This window comes from Antechinus flavipes, chromosome 3 (assembly GCF_016432865.1).
Source record: "Antechinus flavipes isolate AdamAnt ecotype Samford, QLD, Australia chromosome 3, AdamAnt_v2, whole genome shotgun sequence".
NCBI lineage: Eukaryota > Metazoa > Chordata > Mammalia > Dasyuromorphia > Dasyuridae > Antechinus > Antechinus flavipes.
Genome location: NC_067400.1, coordinates 569,407,022 through 569,423,912, shown reverse-complemented (window position 1 = coordinate 569,423,912; position 16,891 = coordinate 569,407,022). Strand labels below are relative to the sequence as shown.

At 52.8% G+C, this 16,891-nt stretch overlaps 1 protein-coding gene across 1 annotated transcript in view; it reads left to right on the top strand.

Annotated features, from left to right (window-relative positions):
• Positions 1 to 16,352, top strand: part of FOXO6 (forkhead box O6) — a 29,072-nt gene extending 12,720 nt beyond the window's left edge. Inside the window, exon 2 of the mRNA XM_051987906.1 lies at positions 14,051 to 16,352. Within this exon, the coding sequence (XP_051843866.1) occupies positions 14,051 to 15,448 (1,398 nt within the window). The 3' untranslated portion in view covers positions 15,449 to 16,352. The remainder of the gene's footprint in view (positions 1 to 14,050) is intronic.
• The last annotated feature ends 539 nt before the right edge of the window (positions 16,353 to 16,891 follow it).

Below are 16,891 nucleotides of genomic sequence, written 5' to 3'. Positions count from 1 at the left end.
GGAAAGAGGAGAGATACAGAGACAAAGACAGGGATGAGAGAGAGAAGAGATGAGAGGGAGACACAGAGATAGAGAAAAGAGAGGGACAAGAGAAGAGACGGGGCAACACAGAAAAGAGGAGAGAAACATGAAAAAAGAGACAAAAGACCCAGAGATATGAGAGACAAAGGGAGAGACAAGAGGAGAGACACAAATGAAAGCATGGGAGTTTTGTTTTACAGATAAGGAAACTAAGGCAATAAAGGCACCTGCTCAAGGTTGCAGAAGTAGAATTTGAACTCGTGTTCTGATTTCTAGTGTCCTTTTCCATTAACTAAGCTGCCTTTCTCTACCCATTGTAAACCCAGCCTTGTTCTAGACCGTGCTGTGTGAGGAACCTACCAGGAATCATTGCAGTCCCCACCATCAGGAACTTGGGAATCTCACACACATAGTCATTTCACACATACATGACTAATACTCCTGGGCTGGACAGAAATCTTCTGTGCCCACCCCCAGATTCTTGGTTACACATATTCCCTTGGGGCTCTGAAAGCCTTCCAGCTGCCCCAATCCCTCCAGATTGTCAGTCACTCTGCAGCTTGCTCCCTCCCCGCCCTTCCAAAGGGTAATAGAGTGATGGGATCCAAAGCATTGAAAGACTTGTCATGATGAGGAAGTCGGGGATAGGAACCGAAGCCCTGTTGGAAAGTCTCTACTGAATTCTGGGGGATCAGTTGGTCTGGGGGGCTTTCATAATTCACAAAAACAAACTCGAAGATCTAACATGAATTTTGGGGATGGGCAAGGAGGGGTTTCCAGAGGAGCTGAGGCTGGGAGCAGGCCTAGAAAGCCAGGCAGAAGGGTGATCCGTGCCCAGCCTGTGTGGGCGCTGGTGACCCCGATATCCTTCTGCCCTTGTGTCCAGGCCGTTGTGCCTCCTAAAGCATTCACCACTCTTGGGCAGGCTGGAGGATGAAGTAGCCTGGAAGGTACCGGACAGGAGATAGCCTGGGGGGAGCCTGGGTACCAAACGGCCCCTTCTCCCTTGGGCTGCGTCTGATCCAGGGACACAAGGAGGGCTCGGGTGTCTCCCCTGTGCAGAAGACCAGGCAGAAGTCTTGAGTTCAGAAGATGAAGAGCTGTTCAGAAATAGAATGGACTCTTTCTCATGGGGAACTGAATGCCTTGTCACTAGAGGCTTTCAGGTAGAGGCTAGAGGAAGCTTGTTGGGGATATTGGAGAGAAGATCCTTGCTCAGTTGGGGAATATTGTAGTGGAGATTCCTGTTATTCATTCAACAAACAGGTACCTATTGCTACGTGGAAGGTGCTAGCCCTTTTCCCTCTCAAGCTTCAGTTTCCTCCGCTCTAAAATAAGGGTCTGGCTTGATCTCTACCATCCCTCGCAGTTCTGGATTCTGTGATCCTGTAAGAAATGAGAGTAGGTCTCTGGAGCAATGCACAAAGTGAGGTTGGCGACAGAGCAAAGTCTCCCCCCAAAGGTTAAAGGCAGACTCTGCTATAGGTGCATGGGTATTTGGGGTGGGGGCTGCCTAGCACCAGCTGGCAGGGGGAGGAGCCACACAATTCCCTCCTTCCCACCCCCCCACCAGCTGCCTCTCCCTTGGGCCTGTCTGACTACCAGCTTCCTCCAGCAAAGCTGAGGCTGCTTCCCTTGTCTGGGGCCTGCCCAGGTGGGCCCAGAGCATTTCAGAGCGGGAGGGACAGTAGTGGCCGGAGCCTGAGACAGCCCCAAGTCTGCCGGGGTCTGATTGGATTGGGGAGGTCCCTTAGCCTTTCCATCCTGCTCTCAGCCTCTGCTTCCTCCTCTCTCCCCTCTCTTCCCTCTGCGGGGACCTCTGTCCTCAGCTGCCCCCATCCTCCTAGCTGTAACCTGAGTTAGGGGGAGCGGGTCAGCTCTGCTCTGTGGGTGGCACCTGCCCTTGAGCAGATGTGCCTGGGTGGGTCCAGGCAGGGCAGGAAAATTGGGGCTGATCCAAGGAAGCTGGAAGGCTGTATTCCTCCCCCCAGCATGCTCCCTGGTGGGGGCTTCTGCTGGGTTCCTGCCCTCCCCCTTTCTGCTCCAGCAGCTGAAAGCCCAGAATGCCCGCCTGGGCAGCAGGCAGACCTTGGACCTTGCTCTGGTTGCCTCCCCTTAGCTCTCACTCCCCCGTCCCTTGGCCATTAGACCTGGGGGGTTGCCTGCCTTCCCTGGGTGGCTGGGCCCCGGGAGAGCAGATGGTTCTCGCTGGCTCTGAGCCAATGGCTCAGACCCATAATCCACAGGAACCCAGGCCCTGTGGGGCTGAGGAGCAGCTGCCAGGCCCCACCCCAGAGCCGGCCGCATGGCAGGGGAGGGTGAGGTCACAGCAGCTGCTCTAAGGTCCAAGATCCCCAGGGGGTGAACTGTTAGAGGGAGGAGCCAAGAGAGGGCCAGGAGAGGGAGTGGGGCAGGGCCTGGTGCCTGAGACCTGGACCCCGGACACTTAAGCAGGCAAAAGTAGGCTTGAGCTCCCCAACACCATCACTGCCCCATGGTTAAGTACTCTGGAGGGTAAATCTAGAAGGATCTAGAGCTGGTAGGGCTCTTAGAACCCAGGAGGTCAGAGCTGGGAGGGCCCTTAGAACCCAGGATGTCAGAGCTGGGAGGGCCCTTAGAACCCAGGATGTCAGAGGTGGGAGGGCCCTTAGAACCCAGGATGTCAGAGCTGGGAGGACTCTTAGAACACAGGAAGTCAGAGCTGGTAGGGCCCTTAGAACCCAGGATGTCAGAGCTGGGAGGATTCTTAGAACCCAGGATGTCAGAGGTGGGAGGGCCCTTAGAACCCGGGATGTCAGAGCTGGGAGGACTCTTAGAACCCAGGATGTCAGAGCTGGAAGGACTCTTAGAACACAGGAAGTCAGAGCTGGGAGGGCCCTTAGAACCCAGGATGTCAGAGCTGGGAGGACTCTTAAAACCCAGGATGTCAGAGCTGGGAGGGCCCTTAGAACCCAGGATGTCAGAGCTGGGAGGGCCCTTAGAACCCAGGATGTCAGAGCTGGGAGGGCCCTTAGAACCCAGGATGTCAGAGCTGGGAGGGCCCTTAGAACCCGGGATGTCAGAGCTGGGAGGGCCCTTAGAACCCAGGATGTCAGAGCTGGGAGGGCCCTTAGAACCCAGGATGTCAGAGCTGGGAGGGCCCTTAGAACCCAGGATGTCAGAGCTGGGAGGGCCCTTAGAATCCAGGATGTCAGAGGTGGGAGGGCCCTTAGAACTCAGGATGTCAGAGCTGGGAGGGCCCTTAGAACAGAGGAGGTCAGAGTTGGGAAGGCCCTAAGAACACGGGATGTCAGAGCTGGGAGGGCCCTTAAAATAGAAATGTCATGTTTGGGAGGACCTTTAGAGCAGAGAACATCAAAATTTTGAGGGCCTTTAGAGAATGTCAGAGCTGGGAGAGACCTCAAAGATCCTTTACCAGGGGGCTCTTAAGTTCCTTCTCAGAATAATGCTTTGAAACACATAAAATATATAGAATTACAAAGGAAATTAATTATATTGAATTACAGTTATCTAAGTACACATTGTTTAAAAAACTAATCCACAGACCTTGGGTTAAGAACCATTGTGTCCTAGTCTAAGAACCTTGCTTATAGAGGGCCATAAAGAAGGGATTTCCCAAAGCTATGTTACTTAAGTGACAATGCAGGGACTAGAACCCACAAACTCTGGCCTCCTCGTCCTAAAACCTGCATGTTTCCACTGAACCTGCTCCGAAACACGGTCACTGTTCTTCCTCTGACCTGCAGATCTTCTCCCAAATACTAACTCAGCAGAATCCCTGGGCTGCCACCTCTCCTTCCTTGGAGCCTCCGGGTCCAGGACAAAGTTCTCTGTCCCCAGCTCAGCCTGAGAACTTTGCTGATCTCACACACACACAAGACACTGGGCTCAGAGGAAGCTCTCCAACTTGTGTTCCAAACCTTTATCCCTTCCAAAGTTCCCAAGCCACTTTTTCATTTTTCTGAGAATTCTTAGAGGCCTGGGATTGAGTATAAACCTGCCCCAGATGCAGGAGGGAAATAAAACTGGGGCAGGGCCTTGGGACTGAGCCCCCTCACACACCATTCAGCCTTTTCCTGGCTGGCTGCCATCCTTCATTCTTAATCCCCCTTTCCCCTATTGGCAGCAGTGGGAGAGAGCCCTGAACTTGGAGGTGCAGGGCGTGAGCTCAGATCCCAGCTCTGCCGCCTAAGGGACCTAAGGGGAAAGTTCCTATCTTGCTCTAGCCTCAGTTTCTTCGTCTCCAATATGAAAAGTTTAGGCCAGATGGGCCCGAGATCCCTTCCACTTCTTGATCCAAAATCTCTGCCTTCAGCTCCTTGAGATGCACCTGTTTGTTGCATTGCCTTGTGTCAGGGTGAGGATCAGTAAGAGAAGACCTGTGCCGTACTCAGCACATTGTGGGTATTTGCTGAATGTTCCCTATCTACACCCTGGGCTTCTGCCTAGCCAGGAAGCCCAGGAAGGAAGGAAAGAAGGAAGGAAGGAAAGAAAGAAAGAGGAGGGAGGGAAGGAAGGAAGGAAGGAGGAGGGAAGGAAGGAAGGAAGGAAGGAGGGAAGGAAGGAAGGAAGGAAGGAAGGAAGGAAGGAAGGAAGGAAGGAAGGAAGGAAGGAAGGAAGGAAGGAAGGAAGGAAGGAAGGAAGGAAGGAAGGAAGGAAGGAAGGAAGGAAGGAAGGAAGGAAGGAGGGAAGGAAGGAAGGAGGGAAGGAAGGAAGGAAGGAGAAGGAAGGACGGAAGGAAGGAAGAAAGGAAGGAAGGAAGGAAGGAAGAAAGGAGGAGGGAAGGAAGGAAGGAAGGAAGGAAAGGAAGGAAGGAAGGAAGGAAGGAAGGAAGGAAAGAAAGGAGGAGGGAAGGAAGGAAAGAAGGAAGGACGGAAGGAAGGAAGGAAGGAGGAGGGAAGGAAGGAAAGAAAGGAGGAGGGAAGGAAGGAAAGAAAGGAGGAGGGAAGGAAGGAAGAAAGGAGGAGGGAAGAAGGAAGGAAGGAAGGAAGGAAGAAGGAAGGAAGGAAGGAAGGAAGGAAGGAAGGAAGGAAGGAAGGAAGGAAGGAAGAAAGAAAGAAAGAAAGAAAGAAAGAAAGAAAGAAAGAAAGAAAGAAAGAAAGAAAGAAAGAAAGAAAGAAAGAAAGAAGGAGGGAAGGAAAGAAGGAAGGAAGGAAGGAAGGAAGGAAGGAAGGAAGGAAGGAAGGAAGGAAGGAAGGAAGGAAGGAGTTGTCAGTTTCAGTTGTCAATTTCAGTTGTCAGTTTCCTCTCAGTCTTCCTAATCTCTATTGAACCTTCCTTCAGAACCAAATCAACTCATAGGAACCTAAACCCCAGTTCTTTTTTTCCTAATCTCTAAGGTGGTCTCAGGCTGTGACATTTTAGGATGCTCCAGACTCCTGTCTATCTGGCTTCTGGTTGGCTTCCCATAGTCTCAGGTTCCCTGTTTTCAGTAGGCTGCCCACTACATCTGCCATTCTCATCTTTGCTGCCTCATCCATCAACTCCAGGAATGGGAATTCCCTGAAAGAGAAGATTAATTTCACTCCTTAAAGATTAGATAAGTAGTTAACATTAATACAGCAACTATTTTGCACTAGGTACTGTGCTAAGCACTTTACAGATGCTAGGAGGTAGGTGCTATTATTACTCCCATTTTACAGAGGAGGAAACTGAGGTCCAGGAAGTATCAGAGTTGGAGTTAGTACTCAGTATTCCTAACTACAAGTCTTAATTTTTAACTGCTGCACCACACTGCCTTAAAACATGGTCCCATTGTCAGGTAAATGGGATTATGGTGTTATTGGATGAATGAAGCCATGCTGCTGGGTAAATGAGATTGGACTGTTGAACAAAAGAGCCATCTTGATGTGATGGAAGAGAAATTGGAGGCGCAGACCCTGGGTTGGAATCCTCCTGATTCCCTACCAGCTGTATGATCTTGGTTGAGTTATTCTACTAGGGGCATCAATTTTTTTTATCTGTAAAATAAGGCGGGGCTCTTAACTGTAGGATCCTATCACTCCTAAGTGTAAAAGACTTTTGCTGTTGAGTAAATGTGATGCTGTCAAATGGATGAGGAGGTAGGATCAGGTAAAGAAAGTCCCGCCTTTTATTCCCAGGGTACACTAGGCTATAATGCCATTGAAGGATAGGACCAAAGTGTCGTAGGTCCTGGTCCCCACCGCAGCAAGACTTGGGTTTGGGGAACACCTTGGGTTCTTTCTGCTCCCTGCTAATCCACGTCCCTGCAGGAGGTCTTGCTCTTTAGTGACGGTAAATGGGGAGAGTCTGGGATCATCTTGGCTTTGGGCTTAGAGAAAAGGGTCTAGGAACCGAGACAACAAATACATATCCTGAGTGCAGCAGTTCTAAGGGTATGAGAATCTGAGCAGGTTCAAGCCCTGAGATCACAGTGTACGGGGTAAGATTTGAGATCTGAGTATGTCTACATCTGGTTCTGAGGCTCAAGGTATCTGACCTGAATGAGTCAGGGGTAGAATCTGAGGCCTAAGTGTGTTCACACCTAGGTGAAGGCCCATTGGGTGCAAGGGTATCTCTTTCCTCCACCTCTGAACAGACTCAGGGGAGATTCTCTGTCAGGGCTGTATTCTCCCCCACTCTCTTCCCCCATCACCCCCTCCCAGTTATATACCGAGACAAGGTTCAGTTTCTTCTTCCCTAGACCCTCCCCCCACCTTCCAGCTCCCACCCTGAGGGCCCTGAAATCTGGGCCCTCTGAGCCCTCTGCCCTTCATGGCGGCAGGTTGCTAGACAACGGCACTAGGGAACCTTGCTTACAGCTGCCTGGAAGAGGCTGTGAGTCTACAAGGTCTCCCTCCTCCTCCTTCTCCTGGAGCTTCCGGTCCTGAAGGGGTTAGGGGAATGTGGAGGGAGAGGAGCCCAGATGGCTGAGGGGGATGGAGCCCTGAGTGGAAGCCCAGAAGCTCTAGGCCGGGGGGGGGGGAAGTAGGGGTTCTGGGGACCTGACTTCAGCTTCCACAGGCCCTGTGTAACCTGGGAACCGAGCTTTGGGCAAGGAGTAAGAAGATGTGAGTCATGATCCAAACCCTGTCATGTGACATGGAGCGTGTTTCTCCTCTCTGGGTCTCAGTTTCTTTCCCTATAAAATGAGGGGTTTGGATGAGACATCTAAATGCATCCTGTGGCTTCTATAGCATGTCAAGGATGAAGGCAGCTTGCATAGGGGATGCCCCCTGGAGGGGCGGTGGTGAGTATGGGGAGCTCCTAGGGGATCACTTGTAGAGAGTAAGGGTAGCCAGGTGCTGGTTAGGGAGGAGAAAGGGGTGGAGTGAGCAGCCCCCAAGGGCTCAGTGTACGGGGGAAGGGTTGCCAGGCACCGAAGCTCATCTCTGAGTCTGTCCTGAGGGAGCCCGAGCCTCCTGGGAAGTGTCATCCCCAAGCCAGCAGCCAGCCTGGGCAGGCAAGCCAGGCTTCAACCTGCTCCCATTCCCCTCTCACTAAGTGTGCTGGAGAGCACAATATAATTTATATTTCTATAGCCCTTCAAGTTTTACAGAGCATTTTTCTTACAATAATCCTGTAGTTAGATATATTCTCTCCCCCATCTTACTGATGAGGAAAAAAAGTCCAAGAGAGGAAATATGCCATATCTGAAGTTGCACAGTAACTAATGCACTCTAGTCAGAGGCATCCTTGACTACAATCCCAGGGTTTTCCATCATACCACAATTCATAGACTGTCAGAACTGACACTCGACCTTAGCCCAATATTCTCAATTTACATATGGGGAAGCCATCTCAGAGAAGTTAAGTGATTTAGCTCAAAGTCACGCTATAAGTGGTGGAAACCCAGGGCTCTTGACCATACATCCAGAAGATGTAAAGTCTTAGAACTAGAACTGAAGAGTTTTAGAGTTTATCCTAGAGCAGGAGCCGCAAGGATTTTTGAGCACTGTATGAAGAGGTCAGATGTGGATCTGAGGAAGACATCTTTGGCTGCCATGTGCCAGATAAACAGGAGGAAGGAAAGTCAACTGAAAGACTGTTACAGTATTTCAAGGGAGAAATGATGGACTGCATTGGGTGGTGGCTGGGACAAGGGAAAAGAGAAGGGGACAGATGGGAGGACTGTTTTGGAGGAAGAATTTAGTGAGTGATTGGATATGGTGGATGCAGAAGAGAGAGGAGCCTTCGATGCCTTTGAAGATTGAAGCTTGGGTGCCTGGAAGTTGGCGGCTCTAAGGAAGTTGGGAGGAGCCGGGTTTGGAGGATTATGATGGCAAACCACTCCAGTATCTTTGCCCCAAAATAAAAAATCCAAATGGGGTCATGAGGAGTTGGACACAACTGAAATGATTGAACAGTAAATGGACATGTTGAGGTCTTTTTTTTTTTTTGGTGGGACACCCAAGGGAAAGCATGCTACAAGAAGCTGGAGATAAAGGTCTGGAATTGTGGCTAAAGCCAAAGCAGGTGAGGGTGGAGAGGATGCAATAAAATTTGGAAGCTTTTAGAATAGGGAAAAATGGGCCCACATTTAGAGTGTAAGAAAAAAGAAGCCAGGGAATGAACAGAAAGGTAGTTTTGTCACAAAAGGCAAGGGGGAGGAGGAAAGACCAAGAATCAAGCCAGTGAAACATGTCGTATGGCAGTGGGGAAACGAGCCAGCTCGAAAGGACTTGCAGAGTGAGTGATGAAGAAGTGGAGGCAGAGAGTGTAGCTGCATTAGAAGGAGGAGTGGAGAGGATGATGGCTTCAAGCACTAACAGGGTCAAGAGAAGGTGCTAGTGGGTTTTTACTTTGCTTTTTAAAAGGATTAGAAACCCTTCTTTATAGGCACGGGGAAGGCAGAGATTAAAGCTGTGCTGAGCTGAGACTTGTGAGTATATGTGGATGGTAATTATAGCATCCTTCTATATGAAATTCTTATGTAATATCAATATGTATTATTTGTTTTTTGGTCTTTTTCATGATCAGGTCATGATCCTATTTGAGATTTTCTTGGCAAAGATTGTGAGGTAATTTATCATTTTCCTCTCTAGTTCAGATGAGGAAACTGAGGCAAAATAAAGTGATTTGCCCAGAATCACACAACTAGAAAATGTCTGAACCCAGATTTAAATTCAGGAAGATGAGTGTTCCTAACTCCAAGTCAGTTCTCTATTTACTGTACTACCTAGCTGCCCTAATGTGCACGCGTATACATGCACACACACATATATAATATAAAGCTCATTGTGGTGCATTTTAGGGTTTGCATCAGACTATATATGTTACCTCACTTGATTCTTACAGTAATCATTACAAAGTAGATGCTATTGTTCTCCCCATTTTCCAGTTCAAGAAACTAAGGCTTTAGATGAATTATGTGACTTGCCCAACATCATATAGTATCTATCAAATGTGGATCTCTAGCTGAGTCAGAATTCAGATGCAGGTTTTTTCCATTTCATATAGGATGTTCTAATCTATGGATGTCCTTTAGCTGCAAGGTTAAAGAGTTAGTTTCAGCAAGTAGGTATTCTCTGAGACTACAAGGGAGAGGAAAAAAGAAAGTAGAGGAAATAATCATGGTTTATCTGTCCCTTTGACGTTTGCAAAGTGCTTCCTTACAGTAACCCTGCAGAGTGACTTGGATAGGGTCACCCAACTAGTGTCAGGCTAGATTTGAATTCTGGTCTTCTCGACTTGAAGACCAGGGCTCTATCCACTGGGCTATCTAGAGATCCATCTATGTTAGCTCCTTTGATCACTGGGACACGTGGAACACAAATAGAGGGGTCTCCTTCATCAAGGAGGGACATCTCATCTTCTGAGACTTGGAGGAAAGAGATTGTGGTTGGTAAATGAAAGAGAAGGAAGCAGGAGTCACTTAGACCTGAATTGTGGAGAACAACAAAAATGAAGAGATGTCCCATGTCCTATGGGGAGCAGCTGAAAGAAAATGGGAATCTTTACCTTCTTTTTGAAGAAGACTTAGGAGGAACATGATAAGTGTCTTCCAGTATCTGAAGGGCTGTCGTGGGAAGAGGAATTAGCCCTTGTGCTGTACAGTCCCCGAGGACAGAAGTAGAGGCATTGGGGAACGTTGCAGAGAAATAGATTTTGGTTCCATGTACGGATATGTTCCTAATAATGACAGTTATTAAAAATTGGAGTGGGCTGCCTTAGGGAAAGTAGTGAGCTCCCCTTCACTGGCAGAACTGAAGCAGAGTCTGGGATCCGACTCCTCCAGGGAGACAACTTGCATGCATTGGATCAGCAGCCTCCGATGCTCCAGTGCCAGACCCTGGGATTCTGGCATTCTGAGGGACAAAGAAACAGTGTGATAGAGGGGGATGAGTCCCAAGACCTGGATCTGACTCTTGAGTTTTTGAAATCTAAATCTTAAAGAATTTGAAAAAACTATAATGGAAAAGAGGGATTCAGTTTCTCCCATGGGCAGAACCAGCCGGAAGAGGTGGAAATCTGGGGGGACTTGGCTCTTTATTGGCCATGTGACCTTGGTGGGGAAGCTTCCTCCTCTGTAAATGTCCCTTCCAGATCTGGGGGGTCAGTGAGTTAGTGACTACTTCTCAGATCATCAAGCTTCTCCAGGCTTCATTGCGGGGAAAGGGAGGGAGAGGCGTTCCTGTGAAAGTCCACGTCCCAGACCCTGGACTTTGCTGGCCACAGTGCTCCCTCCCCAGAGGTCTTGGGCTGTGTAAACCATTAAACAGTTATGCAAAGAGATTTAGAGGTGGAAAGGACCTTAGAGGTCAATAAGGTCAATAGAGAAAATCAAGTCTCAGAGAGAGTCATAGCCACTACACCACACCTCTCAGGAAAATGTAAGTTAATATTAAGATGGGGTCTCTGGGGATCAATAGGGACAGTGAAGTTTTACTATGAGGCAGCTGGGCAGTACAGTGAATAGTGGAGGGAGAAAAACTCAAGTTCAAATCTAGCCTTAGACTACATACATACTGGTACATAGTAGGTGCTTAATAAATGCTTATTCCATGTGGGGGCTGAAATGGAGCACAGTAGGATTACAGGTGTGGAGAAAGGGGTTATTGGAGATGGAAGTTCAGTTAGAACTTGGACATCAGGACCCCTTTGTAGGAATAGGGGCATCTGACTTGTAGATTAGAAAGGTTAGAAGGGAGTTCTCAGGACGAGAGTCAGAGCACTTCAGTTCAGTTCTCACCATGTTACTATGTGAATTTGGGCAAAGTCCTCACTTCCATGGGCATCAGTTTCCTCTTCTATTGAGTAAGGGGTCTGGATAGGTCAAGAGCCAGATCTACAGTCCTCACATTTCAATTGGCATTTAATTTAGTTCTTACCAGAAGCCCCCTCTAGGGCCCTCTCTACAAGTTGTCTTTCAATCTGTTCGGATACCTCCAATGACAGGGAGCTCACTCTCTGTGGAGATAGTTTGTCCTTCCTTATATTGAGCCTAAATCTTCTTGCTCCCCTGTACCTTCCACCTGTTACTTCTGGTCCTGCCCTCCGAGGCCAAACAGAACCCATCTGACTACTCTTTCCTATGGAAGCTCTTCAGTCACTTGAGGACAGATTTAACCTCCCCAAACCTTCTCTTTTTCAAGCTCAATATCCCACATCCCTTGAGCTTCCAGTCCTTTCACTGGCCTGGTTATTTTTCTTGGGATAAGCTCCAGCCATTCAATGTCCCTCCCAGAACACTAGATGTGTTGCGATCATCTATCGTCTCTGGGGAATTGAGAGCTCTCTGGGAGGTTGGGGGGACTGGGTTGTCTTTCAGGGTTCAGCAGATCACATTGGGGTTCAGGTAGCTCCATAAGGAGGACCCATCAGTCTCAGTCTATGTGGGGAATGGGATTCTCCCCAAGATCCAAGCGTGTATTGGACCCCTTGGGTGGGACCTGGGTCTAGGACCTCTTTGGATTGGGAATCTTCAGAGCCTCCGAGGCCGGCCTTGACCCTTCCCGAAATGCCCCTTCAGTGTCTTCTTCCTTTTCCTCCTTTCCTATGGCCCCCCACCTCTCCGGCCTCTCCTGCAAAGGGTTAATGGCCTTCCCTACCTGCAGTTGCATTTTAAAGCTGTGAAATTAAAGCACGTAATTTATTCTCCCCACACACGAAGGAGCAATTAGTTCTAAACAGGGCTTAATCAGTCACTGCGAGATTGATTTCTGGAGCCCGGATTTGCGGGCTGCTGGCACTGTGCCAGGCAAGGAGAGGGAGGCATCGGGTGGGAGTCTGGAACCATTACATAATGTGCTGTACGGTGTATCCATATAGGGAGGCTGGGGAGAAGGTCCCTCAGGAAACCCCACTGCCAGGGTCGGGGCCGAGGACCCTCGATGGCCGGGGGAGGAAGGGGCTGAAACTTTTCACTCAGGACTCCCACTCACCGGTCAGCTCCCCTCTGCTCCCACCTGGGAGTGGGAGGAATCCCGCATTTGTGGCAGGAGACAGGGAGCTGTCCCAGGTATCGGCCTCTCGTTGGAAGTCCCCTGCTTAACTCTGGCTTGGCCCCCTGGGCTCAGTCCGTTCGCCCACACCTCTGCGGCTAAGCTGAAGGTCCCTGGGATCACCCAAGGCTGTGAGAACAGAGCTGACCTGCTGACCCTCAATTCCTGACCCCCCTTAATGTGGAAAGCACTCCCACGTGGCACCCTCCTGCCTCTGGACACACACACAGGTCAAATCGCCATCTCCTCACCCTGTCCTCAGGGAATCCCCAGTTTGCCAAGGGGAACCCCCCTCCCTATTCCTCTCTATAGACCCGGGATGTCCCTGTGAATGTGGCAATGAGGCCCTGTGTGGAGCCTGGGGTCATGGAGGCTCCCAGAAATCCAGGGATCCTCATCCTCCCCTCTGCATCCCCACATATGTCACCTGCCAAGATGAGGTCCAGGACAATTTTGTCAACAAGACTTTTAGGACCAAGCTCACCTACTGCCTAATTTCTCAGTTTCCTCACTATCGGGCTAACTAAAGCATTTATTAAGTGCTTACTGTATTCTAAGCATTGCACTAAGCCCTGGGGATACAGAGAAAAGGAAAAAAAAAAAAAGAGACAGCACTAAATGACCTCTCTGGTGGTCTCTAGGTATTCATATGTATGTGGAGGAGAGGGTGGAGGAGGAGGAGGCAGAGTGCTCCTGGATGAGCTATCTGGAGCTGTCATACTCTGCCCCTCTCCCCGAACCCAGCTCCTTTAGGAAGGCTCCCCTGGGTGGCTGTGGGACACGCCTCTTATTTGTGTTCCATGGACTGAGGGAAAGACAGGTTCTGTAAGGAACAGGAACATCCCTGTGGTCCTGCTCCTCCATGTTCCTCCTTGGGCAAGGGGAGGACCGTAGGGGGCAAGGGAGGCCTGGTGCTCAGGCAATTGAGGGTGGGGGAAGGGAGGCAGGGATAGCCTTCACTCTCCTGATCCCCCACTAACCACAGCTCTTCTTTCTCACCTTTACTTCTCTTCCTCTCCTTATCCCCATCTTCATTTCTCTCCCATCTCATGTCTTTCGATCTTTCTCGCCAACTCTCTTCTTCCCATCTCTCCATAATTCTCCCTTTCTTTCTCCCTCTCTCCCTGCCTCTCCACTCCTTTCTTCGTTTCTTCACCTTTCCATCTCTCCCCTCTTTTCTCCATCTCATCTCTCCCCTCTTTTTTCAATTTCATCTTAATTTCTCTCCTTTTTTCTCCATCTCTACCTTTCTTTCCATCTCTCCCCTCCTCTCTCCATCTCATCTTTCCATCTTTCCCCACTTTTCTCCATCTCTTCATCTTTCTCTCTCCTTTCTTTCTCCATCTCCTCATCTCTCTACTTCTCCCCTCTTTTCTCTATCTCCATCTTTCCATCTCTCCCTTCTTCTCTCCATCTCCTCTTTCTCCCATCTCTCCCATCTTTTCTCCATCACTTCATCTTTCTTCTCTCCACTCCCAACTCCTTCTCTTCGTCTTTCTCTCCATCTCCTCTCTCTATTTCCCTCCTTTCTCATTCTCTTCCCATCTCTCCCCAACTCTCTTCTCATGCTCTCATTTTCCCCCGTCTCCATCTTTCCCTGCTTTCTTCCGCCCTTGCTCCCACAGAACTCCATTCGGCACAACCTGTCTCTGCACACTCGTTTTATCCGCGTCCAGAATGAGGGCACAGGCAAGAGTTCTTGGTGGATGCTGAACCCCGAGGGTGGCAAGACGGGCAAGACGCCCCGACGCCGGGCTGTGTCTATGGACAACGCCAGCAAGTTTCTGCGCATCAAGGGTAAGGCCAGCAAGAAGAAGCAGATTCAGGCGGTTGGGCCGGAGCGGGGGCCCCACAGCCCCCCGGGAGCCCCCCCACCCGCCGCGAAGTGGTCCTCCAGCCCCACCTCGCACGGCCCCGGCCCCGGCCCAGCCGGCAACGACGACTTCGAGCCCTGGACTGACTTCCGGGGTCGGCCCCCGCCTCCCCCGCCGCCAGGCCTGGGCTCGCGCATCTCCCCACTGCTGGCGGGCGGGGGGCAGCCGGACGAGCTGGAGGATGAGGAAGCGACCCCTTCCTCTCCGCTCATGTACCCCAGCCCCTCGAGCGCGCTGTCCCCGGCTCTGGGGGCCCGCTGCTCAGTGGAGCTGCCCCGCCTCACCGACCTGGCCGGGCCTCTCAGCCTCCACGAGCCGGGCCTGGCCGACAGCCTCCTGGACGACCTCCGGGACAGTTACGGTTTGAGCCCACCGCCCCCGCCCCACCCCGGCTTACGGGCTCGCGTCCCCCCGGCCCACGGCTACGCCTTCAGTGCCAAGTGCGGGGGGGCGGCTGGCGGCGGCGGCGGCCTGGGGGGCTCCTACTGTGGGACCATCTACAGCCAGCCGGCCTTGGGCCCGCTGCGCCGCCTGCCCATGCAGACCATCCAGGAGAACAAGCAGGCGGCCTTCGCCCCCTTCCGGCCCGGCCCCCTGCAGGGCCTGCTGGGCTCCCCCGCCGGGCCGCCGCCGCTGCCCCCCGCCAGGCCGCACAGATCGGGCTCCCTCCTGGGTGGGGGCCCTGGGGAGCTGGGACTCCCGGCGGCGGCGGTGTACCCGGCCCACGGCCACCCCCCGCCCAGCCACAGTGCCTTAGCTCACCCCATCAGCCTTATGACGCTGCCTGGCGACGCCTGCGGTCTCGGAGGACTGGCCCCCCCGGGCCACCCGGCCCCGTACGGGAGTGGGGGCGGGCCGGCGGGGCCCCCGGGCCTGCTGGAGGCGGCGCTGCAGGGCCCGTACGCGGCAGGCGCCGGGGGCCACGTGCCGCTGGCCGGCCAGGACCGCTTCCCTGCTGACCTTGACCTGGACATGTTCAGCGGCAGCCTGGAGTGTGACGTGGAGTCCATCATCCTCAACGACTTCATGGACAGCGACGAGATGGACTTCAACTTCGACTCGGCTCTGCCCCCGCCGCCCAGCGGCCTGGCTGTGGCCGCCCTGCCCAGCGGGCCCCCGCCGCCCAACCAGAGCTGGGTGCCCGGCTGAAGGCGGCCCCGGGGAAGGGGGCTCCCGGGAACAGAGCAGGAGCCGGCCCCTCCCTCCTGGGCCCCGCGTCTCACCACCCGGACTGCGACAGCTCCGGGAAGGGCCTGCCGGGCTGGGCTGGGCTTGGGAGACTCTGTCTTGCTGCTGCCATTGGGAGGAGAGGGGCCTAGCTCAGCTTCCCCAGCTCCCCTGCACACCCCTCAAGGACCCCTGTCTCTTCCCTGCTGCCAGACCCCCCCAGCCCTGACAAGGGAACGCTCGGTCCAAGCCCTAGGGCCCGATGCTTGGGTCCTAGAGAGCCAGACCACAAGAGGCTGCAGGCAGGAGGGAGGGCCCGAGGCCCCGGGGTCCCAGGCCCCCGCCTCCCCCTCGCCCACGCCCTCAGCCTCACCCCCAACGGGCCCGTCTTGTGCCGCTGTGCAGTACAGTGGGATTGTCATGTCTGCTTTGTGTGGTGATAAGCGTTGTGTTCCCCCTTGGGTCAGGAAAGGCTGAAGAGGCTGGCGGGCCGGGAGAAAGGAGGGGCTGGGGAGCAAACCCTGGAGGCTGGCAGCCTGTGCCCCTCAGGGAGCTCCCCTACTTCGTGGGTCCCTCCCCAAGCCACCCCCCGTGGCCGGCCCCTCTGCCCGCTCACACTCAGCTCTCCCTCGGCTAGTCCTGCCAGGCCCTCCTCCAAAACGCCCCTTCCCCAACTCCCCTCAACACCAACCCTCCCCCATATTTATAAGTGTCCAGTCTGGGTCTGGGGGGGAGGGTGGGCGCGGTCGTTCCCCGCGCAAATATCGTAGGCAGTGTACCGTGGCCGTGCCGTTAGCGTGTGTGTGCGTGTGCGTGTGTATCATGTAAAGGCCGTGTATAGTGCATTGTACAGCATATTTTCATGAATAAAATTGTTTTAAATATTCTCAGGGCGTTGGACTTGCTGGTGGGGGGCTTCTAGCATCCCCGGGGGGGCAGAGGAGGAGAGTGGGAGGACCAAGTTGTGGGTCTGAGCCAGCATTACCCAGACATCCCAGGGTGTGCCACGGGACTCTGGGCTCCCCGGACCCCAGCACCCCAGCCCAAGCGCGCCACATCTGCATCTGTGTGTACGGGCTCCCCGGGTGGCCGTGGGTGTCCCGGACGGGGACCCAATCTGGGAGAAAGCAGTTCTGCTGGGAGGGCTTCCAGAAGGGGAAGGTCTCCTCTCTGCTCCCCCTGCCTGCCGCCCCTTATACACGTGCAGGCCCCAAAGCCAGGTGCAGCCTGGGACCTCTGAGGGCAGGGTTCTGTCGGCATGCAGACTGGGGAGAGGGGAGAGCACCCGGCCCCCACTCCCTCTGCCCCCACATCCTTCAGGGCAGGGGTGTCCAAGGAAGGGTAGGGCTGCAAACCCCGGCAGCCGCTCCCCCCACTCCACACACCAAGTACCTTCTCCCTGGAGCCTCAGCTGCATGATTTATT